The sequence below is a fragment of the Tupaia chinensis genome, unplaced genomic scaffold (assembly GCF_000334495.1).
Source record: "Tupaia chinensis unplaced genomic scaffold, TupChi_1.0 Scaffold147608_1, whole genome shotgun sequence".
In the NCBI taxonomy this organism is placed as follows: domain Eukaryota; kingdom Metazoa; phylum Chordata; class Mammalia; order Scandentia; family Tupaiidae; genus Tupaia; species Tupaia belangeri.
Genome location: NW_006207460.1, coordinates 139,356 through 156,290, shown reverse-complemented (window position 1 = coordinate 156,290; position 16,935 = coordinate 139,356). Strand labels below are relative to the sequence as shown.

Genomic DNA, 16,935 nt, shown 5'->3' with positions numbered 1-16,935 from the left:
TCCCCCCCCCCCCCCCCCCCTTTTTTTTTTTAATTTCTAAAGGTCATGCGTGCTAGTCGGAGAGAGAGAGAAAGAGAGAGAGACAGAGGAAGAATGCACCCCCAATAGTGGGTTGTGGTTACACTATGATCTCTTTTCCTCTGTTGCTCCATCCCATCAGGATTTGGGGCATGCATGCACATATGCACAGCTTGTCTTTCAAGCCTCAGGGCCAGGATTCAAATCATGATTGGCCGTGGGGGAATCTGTTTTCCCTAACTTCTAGGCCACAGATTTGGGCTCCCTCTTAGTTTTTAATATTTCTCCTGGAGGTGTATGTTAGTGAGACATTGAAAATCCTTCTGAATGATACCACTCTTGTTTAACCTGAAGCTTCGTGGGCAGTGTAGATAACTGTGTTTATAACTGCGTTTATCAAAAGATTTGTTACTAGATTATAGGAATTCACAAAGTATGTTGAGACCATTAGAATTCACAGAGGATTATGGGACCAAATAATAAACAGATTGTCAAATAAGTTTTTCCTTCTCTTCCCAGCCTGTTTGCTGGTCTTTAAGTATTGTGCAAAGAATAATACAGGAAAGTAGAGTACTGTCTACTACATATATAATTTCAGTTAAACTTAAGAGCTGTCTAGGAATTATTTTTATTTTGTATAAGGACGCTGAGACGTGGAAGTTGTTTGGGGACACTATCTACTGAATGGTGCAGTTGGTATTTGAATCTAAGTCTTTCTGGTTCTGCTCTTTCTTTCTGCTCTTTTCCAACATGTGTTATTGCCTCTCCAAATCAGAAAGTTCAGACAACCACTGTGTTGTAGACAAAGAAAAGAAGAAAATACGTAAGTCTGTTTCCAAGTTTAAGTTTTCTGTTCTTTGATCATGAAGTGCTTCCATGTTTACTTCTGAGTATATGAAAAAGTGAAGAAGGAATGGGGTGGTGGGGTGCAGATGAAGGGTCCATGGGGTAAAATGACACCATTTGGATGGTGTAATTCTTGAGGATGTGTGCTGTCAAAGGTTTGTCTAGTTTCCTTATTTACTTATATCTTCCTCAGAAAAAAGATTCTTACCCAATTTAGCTATCATAATTCGACACCTCTGCAAGACTGTGTCTTTAAACTAGGTTACAGATTTTTCAGGGAGAAGAATGCCTTTCGGTATAGGTAATCTCTTTACTGCTTATTTTAGTCTCTTGCAGTTAATAGATATTGTGGGAAATTGAAATAATTGTTTTTTCTTTTAGATTAACTGCTGAAGTACTGATCAAGTTCTGCGTTTCTTCAATGAGGAACTATAGGCTGATCTTCTGCCATAATCTTAAACAGCCATAAATGACAAAAGAATGCTTGCTCAGTGAGGGTAGCTGGTGCAGAAGCCATTTTTTAAACGTAGGTGTTTAAGTACTCAAAGGTAAGTTTTCAAAATGGTAACTATCTCATGCTGTGTAAAATCCACAAAGGTTTTAGATTTTCCTCAGTGTACCTGCTATTTGATTATTAACTTTAGGCTTTGTAGTTACTGGCTGATATGAGATGTGTTGAAGAAGCGATGTTACTTGTCTAAGTCTCTAAATATGTGGCATTTTGCTATCCCTAAGTGAATTTCTAGTCTTTATAAATTGGCTGGATTGTTTCCTACTTCTCTGATACTCTCCTGTTCCAGTGGGTGTATACCAGATTCAGTGGACCTTACTTTTGTAAACTTTAGAATCTTGAGTAAATTTATCTTTGTGATCTTTTATCTTTTTTCTTGCAGTGAGAAAGGAATTGTTTCTCTCGGGACATTGGTAGCATTTTGTTCATTATCAACTTTTGAAAAAAAGTTTTTCTTTTTTAAAAAAATAATTCTTTACCATATAAAGTGATAATCCTTTATTTTAGAAAGTGAATTTTTCTTGGGATCACTTGTTCTCTTGGATATTGGAAGTGATCATCTGAGACACCTCCCACTACTTCTTACTACCATTTTACAAAGTTAAAAGAAATAACCTTCAGAAGAGAACTTTTTTGAATAATTATGAATCAACTGTGTTGATAAAAGGACTTTTCTCATCAAAGTTTGATGTCCAAAACTGAACATTTTCCTTTGTTTAAACAAAAATAGTATTATGGTTGCTTTGTTGTATAGAAATCAGAACTGGTTAATTTTGTTCTTATTAGCTCATCGCTTATAAAAAGTGATTATTAGCCTCTCACTTTATGAAAAGTGATTCTTTTCTATTTGGTGCACATGAATTGAGAGGTTAGATGAGCTTTATTAAGCAGAGTCCAGGGGTAGACCGGCTTTGGCTTTTTACTTGTACCATTAGTAAACCTTGTCATTAATGGTCTTCTTGGAGGATTTGCCCCTTAATTTGTCTTTGATACATTAATGTCCAAAATTTAATTGCTAAATTTTGGATGATCAATTTTGCCATTGTTTGATAAATGTTTAAACACTAAAGGGAGCATTCAGAACTAACTTTCTAGTACAGAAATTGCTTAGAAAATTGTATTGAGCTTTATTTGTAGAACACACTGCGGGCCTGATAACTGGAACATATTTAAATACATAACAACACATTCAGATGTAAAGCATTTTTCTTTAATGTATTTAGTCATATTGCCACCTCTTAATCATTATAGTCTTTTTTTTTTTTTTTGTCTTTCATTTGGCAGAAAAGACAGCTTGATTTCTGGCTGCAAAAAAGATATGAGGAAGAGCTCCTCCCCTTCCTTGAGTAACTGCAACTCCGTTCTTGCTAACAAAATATTTGGAATTCCACTTGATGAGCTGCAGCAGGGAGGACATCCAGACAATGAGGTTCCATTCATAGTCCGCCACGTTGTGGACTATATTGAGGAACATGGTATACATTTCCTTACTTCGAGGGCTAGCTTTTGTTTTAATGAACACACTTTATCCCTTTTTGACCTTGGATTTTTAAAAATTTTTTTTAAAGTATGGAAAGTCCAAAACAGAGGAAAAACAATAGAAGTTCTTTTAAACGTTTTAATATGCTTTTTACTTATATTCATATACTTAGAAATGAGAGTTGCCCAGCCTAGAACATTTTTAGTGGGGGTGATAGGAATATTTTTAATGGATAAAAGGGGTGGGATAAAGTAGAATAGACTGCAGTACAGAGATAGTTTGTTTCTAAATGTATAATTTGAAGGTTCTTTTTTTAGCCAAATCAGGGAAGCCAAGGAAGGCTTTCCAGAACTATGTGCATTTTAAGTTGATTGGAGAATGAATATGTAGGGTCATGTAGTGAAGTCGTAGCTCATTTAATTTTTGCGTTGAAATAATGTAGGAGGTCTGGAGCAACAAGGACTTTTTCAAGTCAATGGAAATGCTGAGACAGTGGAGTGGCTTCGGCAGAGATACGACAGTGGAGAAGAAGTGGATTTGGTCAAGGAAGCAGATGTTCCCTCAGCTATTAGTCTTCTTAGGTTTTTTCTTCAAGAACTTCCTGAACCTGTTATCCCTGGCAGTTTGCATATTCACTTGATGCAGCTTTCTCAAGGTAATGTATTTGATTTTTAACAGTCCTTTATATTTTAAGAGTCTTTGCCTTTTAGAAATGTTGACATTTAAACAGTAAATATAGTATTTCATAGATCATTTTGTTTCCTCCTTTACTCTTTGAGGCTTTTAAGGTCTTTTCAAGGAAATGGCAACTTCTTGATCACTTTAGCACTATTTATTTTTTATTTTATTTTTACAATTTTTGTTAGGTTTTTGCCATAGGGCATGTATATATGCTGGAGACAGAGATAGAGAGAGGGCAAGTGAGAAACCATCTCCCATGGGGGATGGGTACACTGCTGTCCCTTCTCTTCCATTTTCTTTCTGGGATTTTGGGCACTCATCATGCTCATGTGCCTAGCATGACTAGCAAGCTGCCAGGTCTGGAACTTGAACTGGAGTAGGTCATATGGGAATCCAGCACCTTACCACCACACACCTCCTGGCTCCAGTACTATTTAATTTTTATAGTTTTTTTTTTTAATATTTATTTAATTCCATTTGTTATTGTTATTATTACTATTATTATTATTAATTTGACCAGAGAGAAACAGAGAGAGAAAGGGAAAGTGAGAAAGCAAGCTGCAAGGTCTGGGACTTAAATTGCAGTCGGCCATGTGGGAATACAGCGCTCTTAACCTCTATGCCACCTGCTGGCCCATGATTGGTCTTTTTAAAACTAAGTTACAGGGTTGGGGGACCAGCAGGTGGCGTGGTGGTTAAGGTGCTGGACATTCCCACATGGTCAGCCGTGGGCCAAGTCCTGGACCTGGTGGCTTGCTTTCTGACTTTCTCTGGACAAATTAAAATAAATAAATGAATAAATAAAATAAAAAAGAAACAATTCTTTAAAAAAACAAAACAAAACTAAGTTACAGAGTGAGAAGGAGGAACTGCATGAGTCAAGAACAGGGTATAGGAGGAGGGTAGTGAAAAAGAAGAAAACAATATATAAGGTAATATCTGTGGTAGAATGACCAGTAATAGCTCAAGGTATTACTTGGTGATAATTATTAGTATGATAGGGTGCTTATCCCTGGTTTAATAGAATTTTTTTCTCAAAAACCAGACAACTCTGATTGCAGGATTAGAATATGCCCTAAAACTTGTTCTTGGTAAAGGAAATAAAATATCAAATTGGACATCAGACTCCAGACCAAAGAAAAATATAAATTTGTCCTTGTTAGTTTTATTTATTTTTTTTAGAGATTTTTGCTATAGAGCACATGTGCTTACTGGAGAGACACAGATAGATAACGAGAAATCACCCCCTGTGGGGATGGCCACACCGAATCCCTTCTCTTCCATTCTCCTCTTGTGATTTTGGGTACTCACGCACAGATGCCTGGTGTGAGTTTTAAGCTATTGAGTCCGGGATTTGAACCACGGTAGATTACGTGGGAGTCTAGTACCTTAACCAGTACACCACCTGCTGGCCCCGTCCTTGTTAGTTTTTTGGTGGTAACTAAAAGTAAGACTTAGTTGGAATAGAATACGAATAGGAAAATTAATGATAGAGACAGACAGGTAAAAGAACCATGAAGTGGGGCCGGCATGTGGCATGGTGGTTAAGGTGCTGGATTCCCACATGACCAGCTACGGTTCCAGTCCAAGGCTTGGTGTCTTGCTCCTCCCCCCAACCCCCCCACGTCACCCTGGTCAAATAAACAAACAAACAATTAAATAAAAATAATTCTGAACCAAGAAGTAAGGAAATGTTGTTGTTCCTAGAGCCAATTGATATTCATGTGTATGTAATGAAGAGACATGTTTTATTATATAGGAAAATTTATGAAATTGGCATATAATATACATTCCTTCGATTTTAAAATTATTTTTCAGGCTTTATTTTTTTTTTAAATTTCTGGAGTTCTTTTTTTTTTTGGAGAAGTTTTTGATATAGGGCGCATGCGCTCGCCAGACAGACAGAGAGAGACAGAGAAACAGAAAGTGAGAAATCCCCCCCCCCCCCCAGGGGGGATGGTCACGCCGCAATCCCTTCTCCTCCATTCTTTTCTCGGGATCCTGGGCACGCACGCACATGCGCCTGGCGTGAGTTTTAAGCCACCGGGTCCAGGACGCGAACCGCGGTTGACTACGTGGGAGTCCAGCGACATAGCCATTACGCTAACTGCTGGTCCCAAATTTCTGGAGTCCTTATGCACTTGCCTGAGAAAGATAGAAAGAGAGGGAAAGTATAAAAGCACTCCATAAGGGGGACTAGCCATGCTGCAGTCCTTCCACTTCTTATTTTGGGATTTGGAGCATGTATGCACACATGCTTGGCTTGCTTTTCAGGTCACCAGGTTTGGAACTTGAACCATGCTGTTGACCATGTGACTGGCCACCTTAACCACCATGCCACTGGCTGGCCCCATTTCTTCTTCTTCCTTCTTTCTTCTTTCTTCTTCCTTTCTACTTTCTTCCTTCTTCTTCTTTCTTCTTCCTTCTTCTTCCTTCTTCTTTCTTCTTTTCTTCTTCCTTCTTCTTTCTTCTTCCTTCTTCTTTTTTCTTCCTTCTTTCTTCTTCCTTCTTCCTCCTTTTTTCTTCCTTCTTTTTTCTACTTCTTTATTCTTTCTTCTTTCCTTCTTCTTCCTTCCTTCTTCTTTCTTCCTTCTTCTTTCTTTTTCTTCTTGCCAAACAGATCCAGGATTTGAACTGCAGTCAGCCTTGTGGGAGTCCAGCATCCTAACCCTATGTCATCTGTTGGGCCCCTGTTTCTTCCTTTTCTATAGGTTTTTTTTTTTTTAAAGAATTATTTGGTTATTATTGTTATTATAACTTTTCAAATGTGTTTTCCCAGAGAAAGACAGAGAGAGGGGGAGAGAGAGGCAGAGAGAATGAGACAGCAAGCCGCCAGGTCCAGGACTTGAACCATGGTTGACTGTGTGGGCATTCTAGCACCTTAACCACCATGCCACCTGCTGGCCCTTTTATAGGATTTTTTGTTTTATTTTGAGAGAAAGATTTTTGCTGTAGGGTGCTTGCAATTGCCAGACAAAGGCAGAGAGCCAGAAAGTGAGAAGTCACCCTCCAGAGGGGATGGCCATGCTGTAATTGTAATCCCTTCTCCTCTATTTTCCTCTTGGTATCTTGGGCATGCTCGTACATTCGTCTGGCATGAATTTTAAGCTGCTGAGTCTGGGACTGGAACGCTGGTTGGCCACATGAGAGTCCAGCAACGTTAATCATTACACCATCTGCTGGTCCCATTATAGGAATTAAAAAAAATTTTTTTTTAAGTTTTATTTATTTCTTCATGAGCAAGACCAATAGACAGTACCTGTAACAGGGTCTTGACACTGCAGTCCACATACAGCTTCAGCCAGCTCTAGATCGTGGACTCTTGTGTGCCTAGTCTGAGAGGTCTTTAGACATGAACCTGGAATGTTCCCAAGTGGATTGATCTTGCAGAGTATTGCGTTTTATTGCTGCGATACTATTTGGTCCCTCAAATGTTTATATTGAGTCACCTAATACACATTTCACATCCTTTAAATATATGTTGAGAGGCTGGCAGAAAGCGTGGTGGCTAAGGGTGCTGGACTCCCATGTGGCCGACCATGTTTCGAGTCGCGGAACTGAAGGCCTATTTTCTCATTTTGTGAGTGTCTCTCTCTCGCTCTGTCTCTCTTGGTCAAATTTTAAAAATAAGTAAGTAAATATATAAAGTTAAATAGAATAATTCTTTATATAAAAAACTATGTGTTGACTCTGATGTGTTTAGTTATTAATTATTTTTTTGGAGAGGTTTTTGCTAAAGTGTGCATACACTTGCCAGAAAGAGAGACAGGAAGCAAGAAATCACCCCCGGGGAATGGCCACACCGCAGTCCCTTCTCTTCCATTCTCCTTTCGGGATCTTGGGCACGCATGCACATGCACCTGGTGTGAATTTAAGCCACTGGGTCCGGGACTCAAACCGTGGTCGATGATATGGGAGTCCAGCAACATAGCCATTATGCCAACTGCTGGTTTCTAATTAGTTTTTTTTATTTTTGTTCTTGAGAGGTTTTTGCTACAGGGCACGTGCGCTCGCTAGAAAGACAGAGACAGACAGAAAGCGAGAAATCACCCCCCGAGGGGATGGCCACGCCGCAATCCCTTCTCCATTCTCTTCTCAGGATCTTAGGCACGCACGCACATGCACCCAGCGTGAGTTTAAGCCACCGGGTCTGGGACTCGAACCGCGGTTAACTACATGGAAGTCCAGCAACATAGCCATTATGCTAACTGCTGGTCCCTAAATAGTTTTTTTTTTTTTTTTAAGAGAGATTTTTGTTATAGGGTGCGTGTGCTCGCCAGAGAGATAGAAAGTGAGGAATCACCCGCTACAGTGAATGGCTACATCACAGTCCTTTCTCCACTCTCTTCTTTGGATTTTGGGCATGCATGCATGCATGCATACACATGCATTCTGCAAGTGTTTGAAGCCACCAGGTCTGGAACTTGAACTGCAGTTGACTTTGTGAGAGTCCAGTCATGTAACCCATTATCCTATCTGCTGGTCTCATGTTTAGTTTTTTTTTTTTTTTTTTTTTTAAGCTTTTTCTTGTGTCTCTCAAACCACTCTTTTTATTTTTATAAGGATGTTTTTGTGTTTCCTGTAGTAACTGAATTGCAAACAAGTATTTAAAGTTGTAGGAACCAGATAGTAATTCATTCTTCAAACAAAATTTGTAAGCTACTCTTTGGGATGAGATTTAATAGTAGTAAATCATTGATTCATTGATACTACCTATCAGAGACACTGTTCATGTTTTCACCAGGAATGTAATTTTGTTTGGTTTTCATTTAAGATAAGGACAGCATCCTGCACTATATTGACATTCATGGACTTACAATATGTGTCTTTCTAATTAATTGTTATTACGTTAATACTCATTGGTGAAGGAATTTAAGGGATGTAAAAATGCTTTTGACCCCTAAATTCTTCCATGTCTAATATGAGAAATATATTTTTCTCTTCCATTCCCCACATGTATTTATATGTATGTATATGTACACATACAATTAGCATATTTATACACATGTGCACACACACCCACATACATGCATTTCTTTATTTTTTTTGTTTTGTTTTGCTAATGGGCTTTTTTGCTCACTTGGACTAGAGGGAGGAGAAAGTGAGAAAACTACCCTCAGAGGGAATGATTGTATCACAATCCACAATCCCTTCTCCTTATTTTCCTCTTGGGATTTTGGACACATATGTACACATGCCTGGCATGTTTTTCCAGTGGTTTGGTCCAGGACTTGAATTTGCACAGTCAGCCATGTGGAATCCAGCTGCCTTAACCACCATGCCACCTGGCTGGCCCCATGTGGACCAACTGCAGATAGGTGTGGTACTTAAAGTGATATTTGCAGTTCTGTTGTGATATAATCTCTTTCATTGTCCATTCATCTTTTAGTCATTTTTTTGGGTAGGTGTTCTGTATCTCTGGACAAAGATTGTTCTACTTATAGATAAATGGCAGGGTTTTTTTGTTTTGTTTTGTTTATTTATTTATTTTACTATAGAGCATGTGCCCTCACTAGTTAGAGACAGAGAGAAGGGTAGAAGGGGTAAGAAGAAATCACCCTCTTGTGGGGATGGCCATGTTGCAATCCCTTCTCTGCATGATTTTCAAGCCACCAGGTCTCAAACTACTGGGTTCAGAACTTGAACTATTCTAGCCATGTGAGATTCAGGCACCTAAACCTTTACACCACCTGCTGGCCCCAAATGTCAGTATTTTAATTGGTAAGAAGTTTATAGCTTTCAGGTCTTAGAAGAAGCATTATTGCAACTGCTTTTGCACATCTTATTTTCAAAAAGTGGTTTCAGTCTTTTGTGGTAGCAGGATAATGCAAAGCATTCAGTGAGGTGGTTAAACCTTTTACTTAAAGCGGGATTTCACAACCTTAGCACTGTTGATATCTTGGGCTAGATGAGTCCTTGTTATGGCTGAATTGTAGGATGTTTAGCAGCATCCCCAGCCTCTACCAAGTGGCATTCTCTTCCTCAGAGTCATGACAGCTTGATAATTATTCCATTCATTGTTGCATGGCAATGACTACTGGTTGAGACCATAGTAGTCCCACTACTCATTCATTATGTCTTGGTAGCAAACATAGTTCCCAGTTTCTTGTTATTTGTTACAAAATTTTCAAAAAATGTTACAGAGCTTGAAAAAATTGCTACTCAGGAGACTTCTTTGATATATAAATTATATTTTGGGGAGATTTTTGCTATAGGGCGCATGCATTTGCCAGAAAGAGAGAGAGACAGAAAGCAAGAAATCACCCAAGGGGGTGGCCACGCCATAATCCTTTCTTCTCCATTCTTCTTCCGGGATCTTGGGCATACATGCACATTTGCCTGGCATGAGTTTAAGCCACTGGATCCGGGACTTGAACCGTGGTTGACTACATGGGAGCCCAACGACATAACCATTATGCCAACTGCTGGTGCCTATAGGTTACATTTTGTAGATATGATTTTAACTAGGAATTAGAGTCAAAAGGAAAGAAATTTTAAGCAAGTGTGTATTATTATTTGAGAGGACTTCAGAAGGTACCTGGAAAATGGGATTAAAATATGAGTTGATTTTAGTGCAAAAATATTTCAACATCCATGCATAGTTTTTTTTATAACATACACTTCCATGAATTTTTCTTTTCTTTCTTTCTTTTCTTTTTTTAGAGGTTTTTGCCATAAGGTGCATGCACTTGCTCAGAAAAAGACAAAGAGACAGTGAGAGAGCTATGGGAACTCATTCCCACCCCCAGGGGCATGCTATGCTGTAGTCCCTTCTCCATTCTCCTCCTGGGATCTCAGGCATGCACACACGCATGCCCCACATGATTTTCAAGCCACCAGGTCTGGGACTCAAACCATAGTCAACCATGCGGGAGTCCAGCACCTTAACCACCATGCCATGCCACTTACTCGTTCCTTCATGAACTTATTGAAGACCTTTGTATGTTTTGAAATGCCTTTTTGCTTTTTTACCTTACATGAAGACTTCAGAAGCACCCTAGTAGTTATACATGTGTAGTAGAAATGTGCCCAAACAAAAGTAGAACAATGTAGATGTTTTTTTTTTTTCCCCTTCCCCACAGAGATTTTGCTATAGGTCACATGTGCTCACCAGAGAGACAGAAAACGAGAAATCACTCCCCAAAGATTGTGATAGCCACGTCACAATCCCCTTCCTTTATTCTCTTGGGATTTTGGGCATGCACATACATGTGTCTTGTGGGAGTCTCAAGCCACTGGTCCTGGGACTTGAATTGCAGTCTGCCGTTTGGGAGTCTAGTGCCTTAACTACTATACTACCTTGCTGGCCCCTGGATAGTGTTTCAAATAGAAATAGTATTGCTCACAAGCTTACCATCCCATCAAGTCAAACAGTTTAGTAGTGTAGCATCTTTTTTCAATTACTGTGTTTTCATTCAGCTAATTTACCTAATATTTATTGAATACCTGCTGTATGCTAGGCATTGTCTAGATGCTAGGTATACAGCAATGAACAAAAGTTGATACAAATCTCTGCATTCATGGAGCTAAGATTCTAAAAAGCTAAGGAGAGAGAGAGAAGAGAGGTAGATGATAAAATAGATATGGATATGTGAGATTATGATAAGAGCTGAAGAGGATATTATGTAAAATTCGTCAGTGTTATAATTATCATAATGATCCTTTTTTTTTTTTTTTTTAGACAGAGAGATTTTTGCTGTAGGGTGTGTGTGCTTGCCAGAGAGACAGAGTGAGAATTCACCCCCTGGAGGGATGACCATACTGCAATCTCTTCTCCTCTGTTCCCCTCTTGGGATTTTGAGTATGCTCTCATATGTGCCCAGTGTGAATTTAAACCCCTGGGTCCGGGACTTGAACTGTGGTTGACTACGTGGTAGTTTAGCGACATAACCATTAAGCCATCTGCTGGTCCCCATAATGATAATTTTAATTGCTTGCATTTTTTTAGTGACACAAATTTTTTAAAGTCCTTTCTACTGAATGAGCTTGTTAAAATTTTCTGCTAATTATAGTCATGGAAATTTAAAAAAACAATCAGGGTCTATTTCATCCAAATCTAAAATCAAAGTACTGGCACATTTGAATGGACAATAAGTAATATAAAGTATAGAAGAGTTATTGATTATATTTTTAAAATTTTAAGTAAAGCTCATGTGACTATAGCCTTTCCTGATAAACTTTTTAGACTTATGTTATTTTGTAGAAATAGCCAGTATTATAACCTTAACCCTTTACCAAGATTTTTTTAGTAAATCAAGAATCTCTAGAAACATACAAAATGAAGTATAAATGGGTTGATACTCACTACTACTGAGGCAACAAAGTATTTGAGAGCACTTCTAAGAATTTCCTCTCTTAAATGGGGCCCTCAGTCAGTGAGGTTAACATACGCCGACTTTCTGTTAACCAAAACTCATTGACACAATAGTTTTATCATAAAATTTACCTGAGAAACAGAAATTAACATCAATGTTAAGAGGAGAAAAGCAAATGTGAAATGGAAGACCTGTTGCCTTAGTTATACTGATGTGCCCAAGATAATTGTTCTTTTCAATATATCAGGGGAAGAAGAAAGTCACTCTTTCATTTTCTTTTCCCCATTCATTTAAGTGGAAAAGTATCAAGGATACTACTAGCCCCTCGAATTGTATTTCTCCTTTGTTCCTTAGTAGTTTATGTTGATTGGCATTGGCATTTTGACTTGTAGTTAACATTCATTTGGAAACACAGGTATAGTCATGTAAGAGACAGTTGATGAGGAAGAAAAAAAATACATAATTGAGGCCAATGAGTAATAGGAGAGGAAAACATCCTCTAGCAATTCGGTGGTTGACTTCCTTTTCTCCACCTCCCTCTCTCTAACTCTTCTATATTTAATAAGTGAAATGCAAAGCTCTAAGGCATTTGGCCTCTAGTAGAGGAAGTGAAGAGGTTTTGAATTGTTACAGTAAAAAGGTGATGTGGGTGGAATAATGTGAACCTGGCAAAGTATCTGAGCTTTGCTTTTTACTTCATTAAAAAAAAACCCTGTCATTATGTTTTATAGATTATAATAATGAAGATGAATTTGGAAGAAAGTTGAGGTTCCTCTTGCAACAGCTTCCACCTGTTAATTACAGTTTGTTAAAGTTTCTGTGTAGATTTTTAGCCAATGTGGCATCACATCATGAAGAAATTTGGTCGGCAAATTCTTTGGCTGCTGTCTTTGGTCCAGATGTCTTCCAGTAAGTTATTTTACAAATTTTGTATAATATTTTAAAAAATTGAATTTGTGAAATACAATCATATTGTCTTGTAAGGATCATAGATTGTTTGGTGAATCATTATTTTATTTTTTGGAGAGGTTTTTGCTGTAGGATGTGTGCGCTCGTCAGAAAGACAGAGACAGAGAGATAGAAAGTGAGAAATCACCCCCCAGGGGGGATGGCCATGCCACAACCCCTTCTCCTCCATTCTCCTCTCGGGATCTTGGGCACGCACGCACATGCACCCTGTGTGACTTTAAGCCACCGGGTCGGGAACGCGAATTGCGGTCGACTACATGGGAGTTCAGCGACATAGCCGTTACGCCAACTGCTGGTCCCTAGGTAGACTTTTTTTTTTTTACAGATACGAAAACTGAGAGACAAAATGATGACATAAATTGCTTAGGTTTATACTGACTCATTTGTTGTCTTCTGACTTTATCTGTAATTGATTTAGGAACTCTCAATTCAATTTCAACTTGTATTCTTAGCATTTACACAGATGTGGAAGATATGAAAGAACAGGAAATAGTGAGCAGGATAATGGCTGGACTTCTGGAAAATTACTATGAGTTTTTTGAGAATGAAGAGGAAGATTTTTCATCTAATGATTTGAGTTCAATTACTGAACAGGTGAGACTATTTTAAATATTCTATATGGAGAGAATTTTTAAAGAATTGCTGTCAAGGGCTTTTTAACAACTTATGTGGAATTGTATACTGTACTGGAAGTTATTCTCTTGGTTATTATGATAATCAGGTGACACGTCCATGTTACATATGGGTGTGGTTTTTTTTTCTCCTTAAGAATTACTTAGGGGTCCAGCAGGTAGTGTGGTGGTTAAGGTTCTGGACACTCCCACATGGCTTACCTCAGTTCAAGTCCCAGACCTGGTGACTTGCTTTCTCACTTTCCCTTTCTCTTTTTCTGTGTTTCTTTCTGGTCAAAATGAATGAATCAATAAAATTAAATAAATAATTCCTTGAAAAAAGAAAATTATTTAATTCTACTTGTTGTTGTTATTATTTTTAATTTGACCAGAGAGAGAGAGAGGGAAAGGGAAAATGAGAAAGCAAGCCGCCGGGTCTGGGACTCAAACCACTGTCAGCCACATGGGAATGCAATGCCTTTAGCCATCACACCACCTGCTGGCCCCGTGTGCTTTTCTTTTTATGCGTATTTTTTTTTTTTTTTAAATAAAAAAGATTTTTACTGTAGGGTGTGTGTCTGGAGAGGTAGTGAGAGGGAAAGTGTGAATCATCCCCTGGGGGGATGGTCACGCCACAATTCCAAGTGTATTTATTTCTTCCATGAGTAAGAGAGAGGGAGCAGAAGAGAGAGCACTCCCAATAGGGTCCTGATACCATGATCTAACCGCATAGTCTGTCCTGGATCACAGGCATATATGTGCCTGGTGTACTCAGGGAGGTCTCTGGGTATGAATGTGGAAGTTTTCCATTTGGTCAGCCTGGAGTAATGACACATTTTACCTCTGTGCCACTCTACTTTTTTTATGAGAAAGGAAAAAGGTGTTTTCAGCAGGGTCTTGTCATTCCGTGATCCTCCTGCCTGTTCTAGCCTCTCAGTTAGGATTACAGACATACACTGCCTTGCCTGGGATATTGTAGGTTGGTCTGTGATCCAAACCTGGGCATTCAGTGTGGCCCTAGCATCACACAGCAGCACCCTGAGTCTGCCTCACTACAGCTGGGCTGGGATGTTTTTTTCTTTTTCTTTCTGAACTACTTCCTGTCCTTTGTCTTGGTAATAAAAGAAAAGGTAATGAAATCAGGGTACGTGATAGTTTTTTGGTTTTGTGTAGTTTTTTTTCTTTCAACTTAGACATTTTTTATTTTGTGAGAATAGTATTTTTGTTGTTTTGCAAAGAAACTAGCATAAAGGAATGTAGGCAAAGGATGAGAAATTTAAAGTAGAGGAAAAGATTGAGTATAAACTTTTGTTTTTTGGAGAGGTTTTTGCTATAGGGCATGTGTGCTCGCCAGAGAGAGAGACAGAGAGACAGAAAGCAGGAAATAACCCCCCCCCGGGGGGGGGGAGGGCGTGGCCATGCTGCAATCCCTTTTCCTCCATTCTCCTCTCGGCATCTTGGGCATGCATACACACGTGCGCAGCGTGAGTTTAAGCCACCGAGAGTCCAGGACTTGAACGTGGTCAACTACATGGGAGTCCAGCAACGTAGCCATTACACCAACTGCTGATCCTGAGTATAAACTTTTAAAAGTAAGTTTTTCTTTGGATCAGCAGTTGGTAGTTAAGGCACTGGACTCCCAAATGACCAACCGTGGTTTAAATTTCTTGGCAGTTTGAAAATCACATCAGATATATGTGCATGTATGCCCAAAATTCTAGGAGAAGAATGGAGGAGAGGGGATTGCAAAGTGGCCATTCCCCCATGGGGGTGATTCTTACTTTCTCATGTGCAAGCACATGTTCCCTTATGGCAAAAACCTAAAATAAATAAATAAATAAATAAATAAATAGATTTTTCTTGACTAAGATAGCAACTCAATATAGTAGTTAGTGCATTCATTATCATGAGTGGGAGGCATCTTCCACATGTTTTAAATTGCAGGTAGTTTTTTAGTTCTGGTGACTAGAATATTTTTGAGACTAAATTTTGACCATTTGTTGTTATACATTGGTGATTGAGACTTTACAAGGGAACTGGTTACTTTCCCTTTTAACAAATGGAATATTGATGTTGAATAATTATAATTTATTGTAGAGCCTTGGTAGTTTAAACTCTTCAGGTTTAAGATTCATGATTTAGGTCTGTGTGAAGATTTTTTTCCTGCACTTACATGGTTTGCCACCAAACTTTTTTAGGTTAAAACCAAGATCACAGTTGTACCCGTGGGAGTGGCTGGAGTGTTCAGGTCAATCCAGGATCTGAACCCCATGCCTGTCCATATGACTCCTGTATCATAGAGTAGTCCCTTACTACCTGCGCCACTGCAGCTGGGCTGGGCTTTTAAATTTTATTATCATTTTACATTTTGCTATAGGGCATTTGCCCTCATTACAAAGAGAGAGAGAGAAAGTGAGAAAGGAAGCCACCACATTCAGGACTTGAACTGTTTTTAGCCATGGGAGAGTCCTGCACCTTAACCACCATGCCACCTACTGGCCCCTGTGCCAGTTTTTAATGCATAGGTAAGTAAATAGTCTCTCATTTCTTAAAAAAGGAAAGTAGCAACTCATACATAAACAGGGTTTTTAGAAAGTTCATGGAGAATGCATATTATGAAAAGAACTATGCATGGATTTCTACATTTTTTTGCACCAAAATTCATATTTCTCTTTTCCATGAGCTTCTTAAAGTCTTCTCATAATGTTTGGCATTTTGTTTTGTATCAGATAACATGGTGTATTGGAGAGCTTTTTTATTTTGGAGAGATTTTTGCTATAGGGTGCATGCGCTCACCAGAGAGAGACAGAAAGCGAGAAATCACCCCCCAGGGGGGATGGTCACGCCGCAATCCCTTCTCCTCCATTCTCCTCTTGGGATCTTGGGCACACGCACACAAGCACCTGGAGTGAGTTTTAAGCCACTGGGTCCGGGACGCGAACTGTGGTCGACTACGTAGGAGTCCAGCGACATAGCCATTACGCTAACTGCTGGTCCCCTGAGCTTTTCTTATTAGAATGTAGGTAGCATGGGGCTGGCATGGCATGGTGGTTAAGGTGCTCAACTCCCACATAGCTGACTGGTTCGAGTCCTGGACCGGGCATCTTGCTCTCTCACTGTCTCGTCTCATCTCTCTCTCTCTGCCTCTCTCTCTATCTCTCTCTCTCTCTGGTCATATTGAAGAAGAAGAAATAAAAACAAATAATTCTTTAAAAATAAAAGAATATAGATAGCATTTTCTTTTTACAGCTACATAGTTCCTTATTGTATGTATAGACCTGGTGGCTTGCTTTCTTGCTTTCCCTCTCTCTCTCTCTGGTCATATTGAAGAAGAAGAAATAAAAACTAATTCTTTAAAAATAAAAGAATATAGGTAGCATGTTCTTTTTACAGCTACATAGTTCCTTATTGTATGTATAGAACAGTATAATTTATTTGATTTACAGTACCAGCTTCCACTTAAAAAGGTACATTCTGGTTTTCTCAGAGCAGTCTTAGTTTATG

At 38.9% G+C, this 16,935-nt stretch overlaps 1 protein-coding gene across 6 annotated transcripts in view; it reads left to right on the top strand.

Moving 5' to 3' along the window:
• The window catches only part of FAM13B (family with sequence similarity 13 member B), an 87,737-nt gene that overhangs the window by 10,165 nt on the left and 60,637 nt on the right, over nt 1-16,935 (top strand). For 4 of the 6 annotated variants that reach the window (XM_006169881.3, XM_006169879.3, XM_006169880.3 and 1 more), the window contains exons 2-6: nt 1,246-1,412; nt 2,660-2,850; nt 3,298-3,510; nt 12,583-12,760; nt 13,273-13,414. In XM_006169881.3, the coding sequence (XP_006169943.1) occupies nt 2,694-2,850; nt 3,298-3,510; nt 12,583-12,760; nt 13,273-13,414 (690 nt within the window). In that variant the 5' untranslated portion in view covers nt 1,246-1,412; nt 2,660-2,693. Of the gene's footprint in view, nt 1-1,245; nt 1,413-2,659; nt 2,851-3,297; nt 3,511-12,582; nt 12,761-13,272; nt 13,415-16,935 lie in introns of those variants that run through there. The other 2 variants (XM_027768840.1, XM_027768839.1) reach the window with 2 other exon arrangements.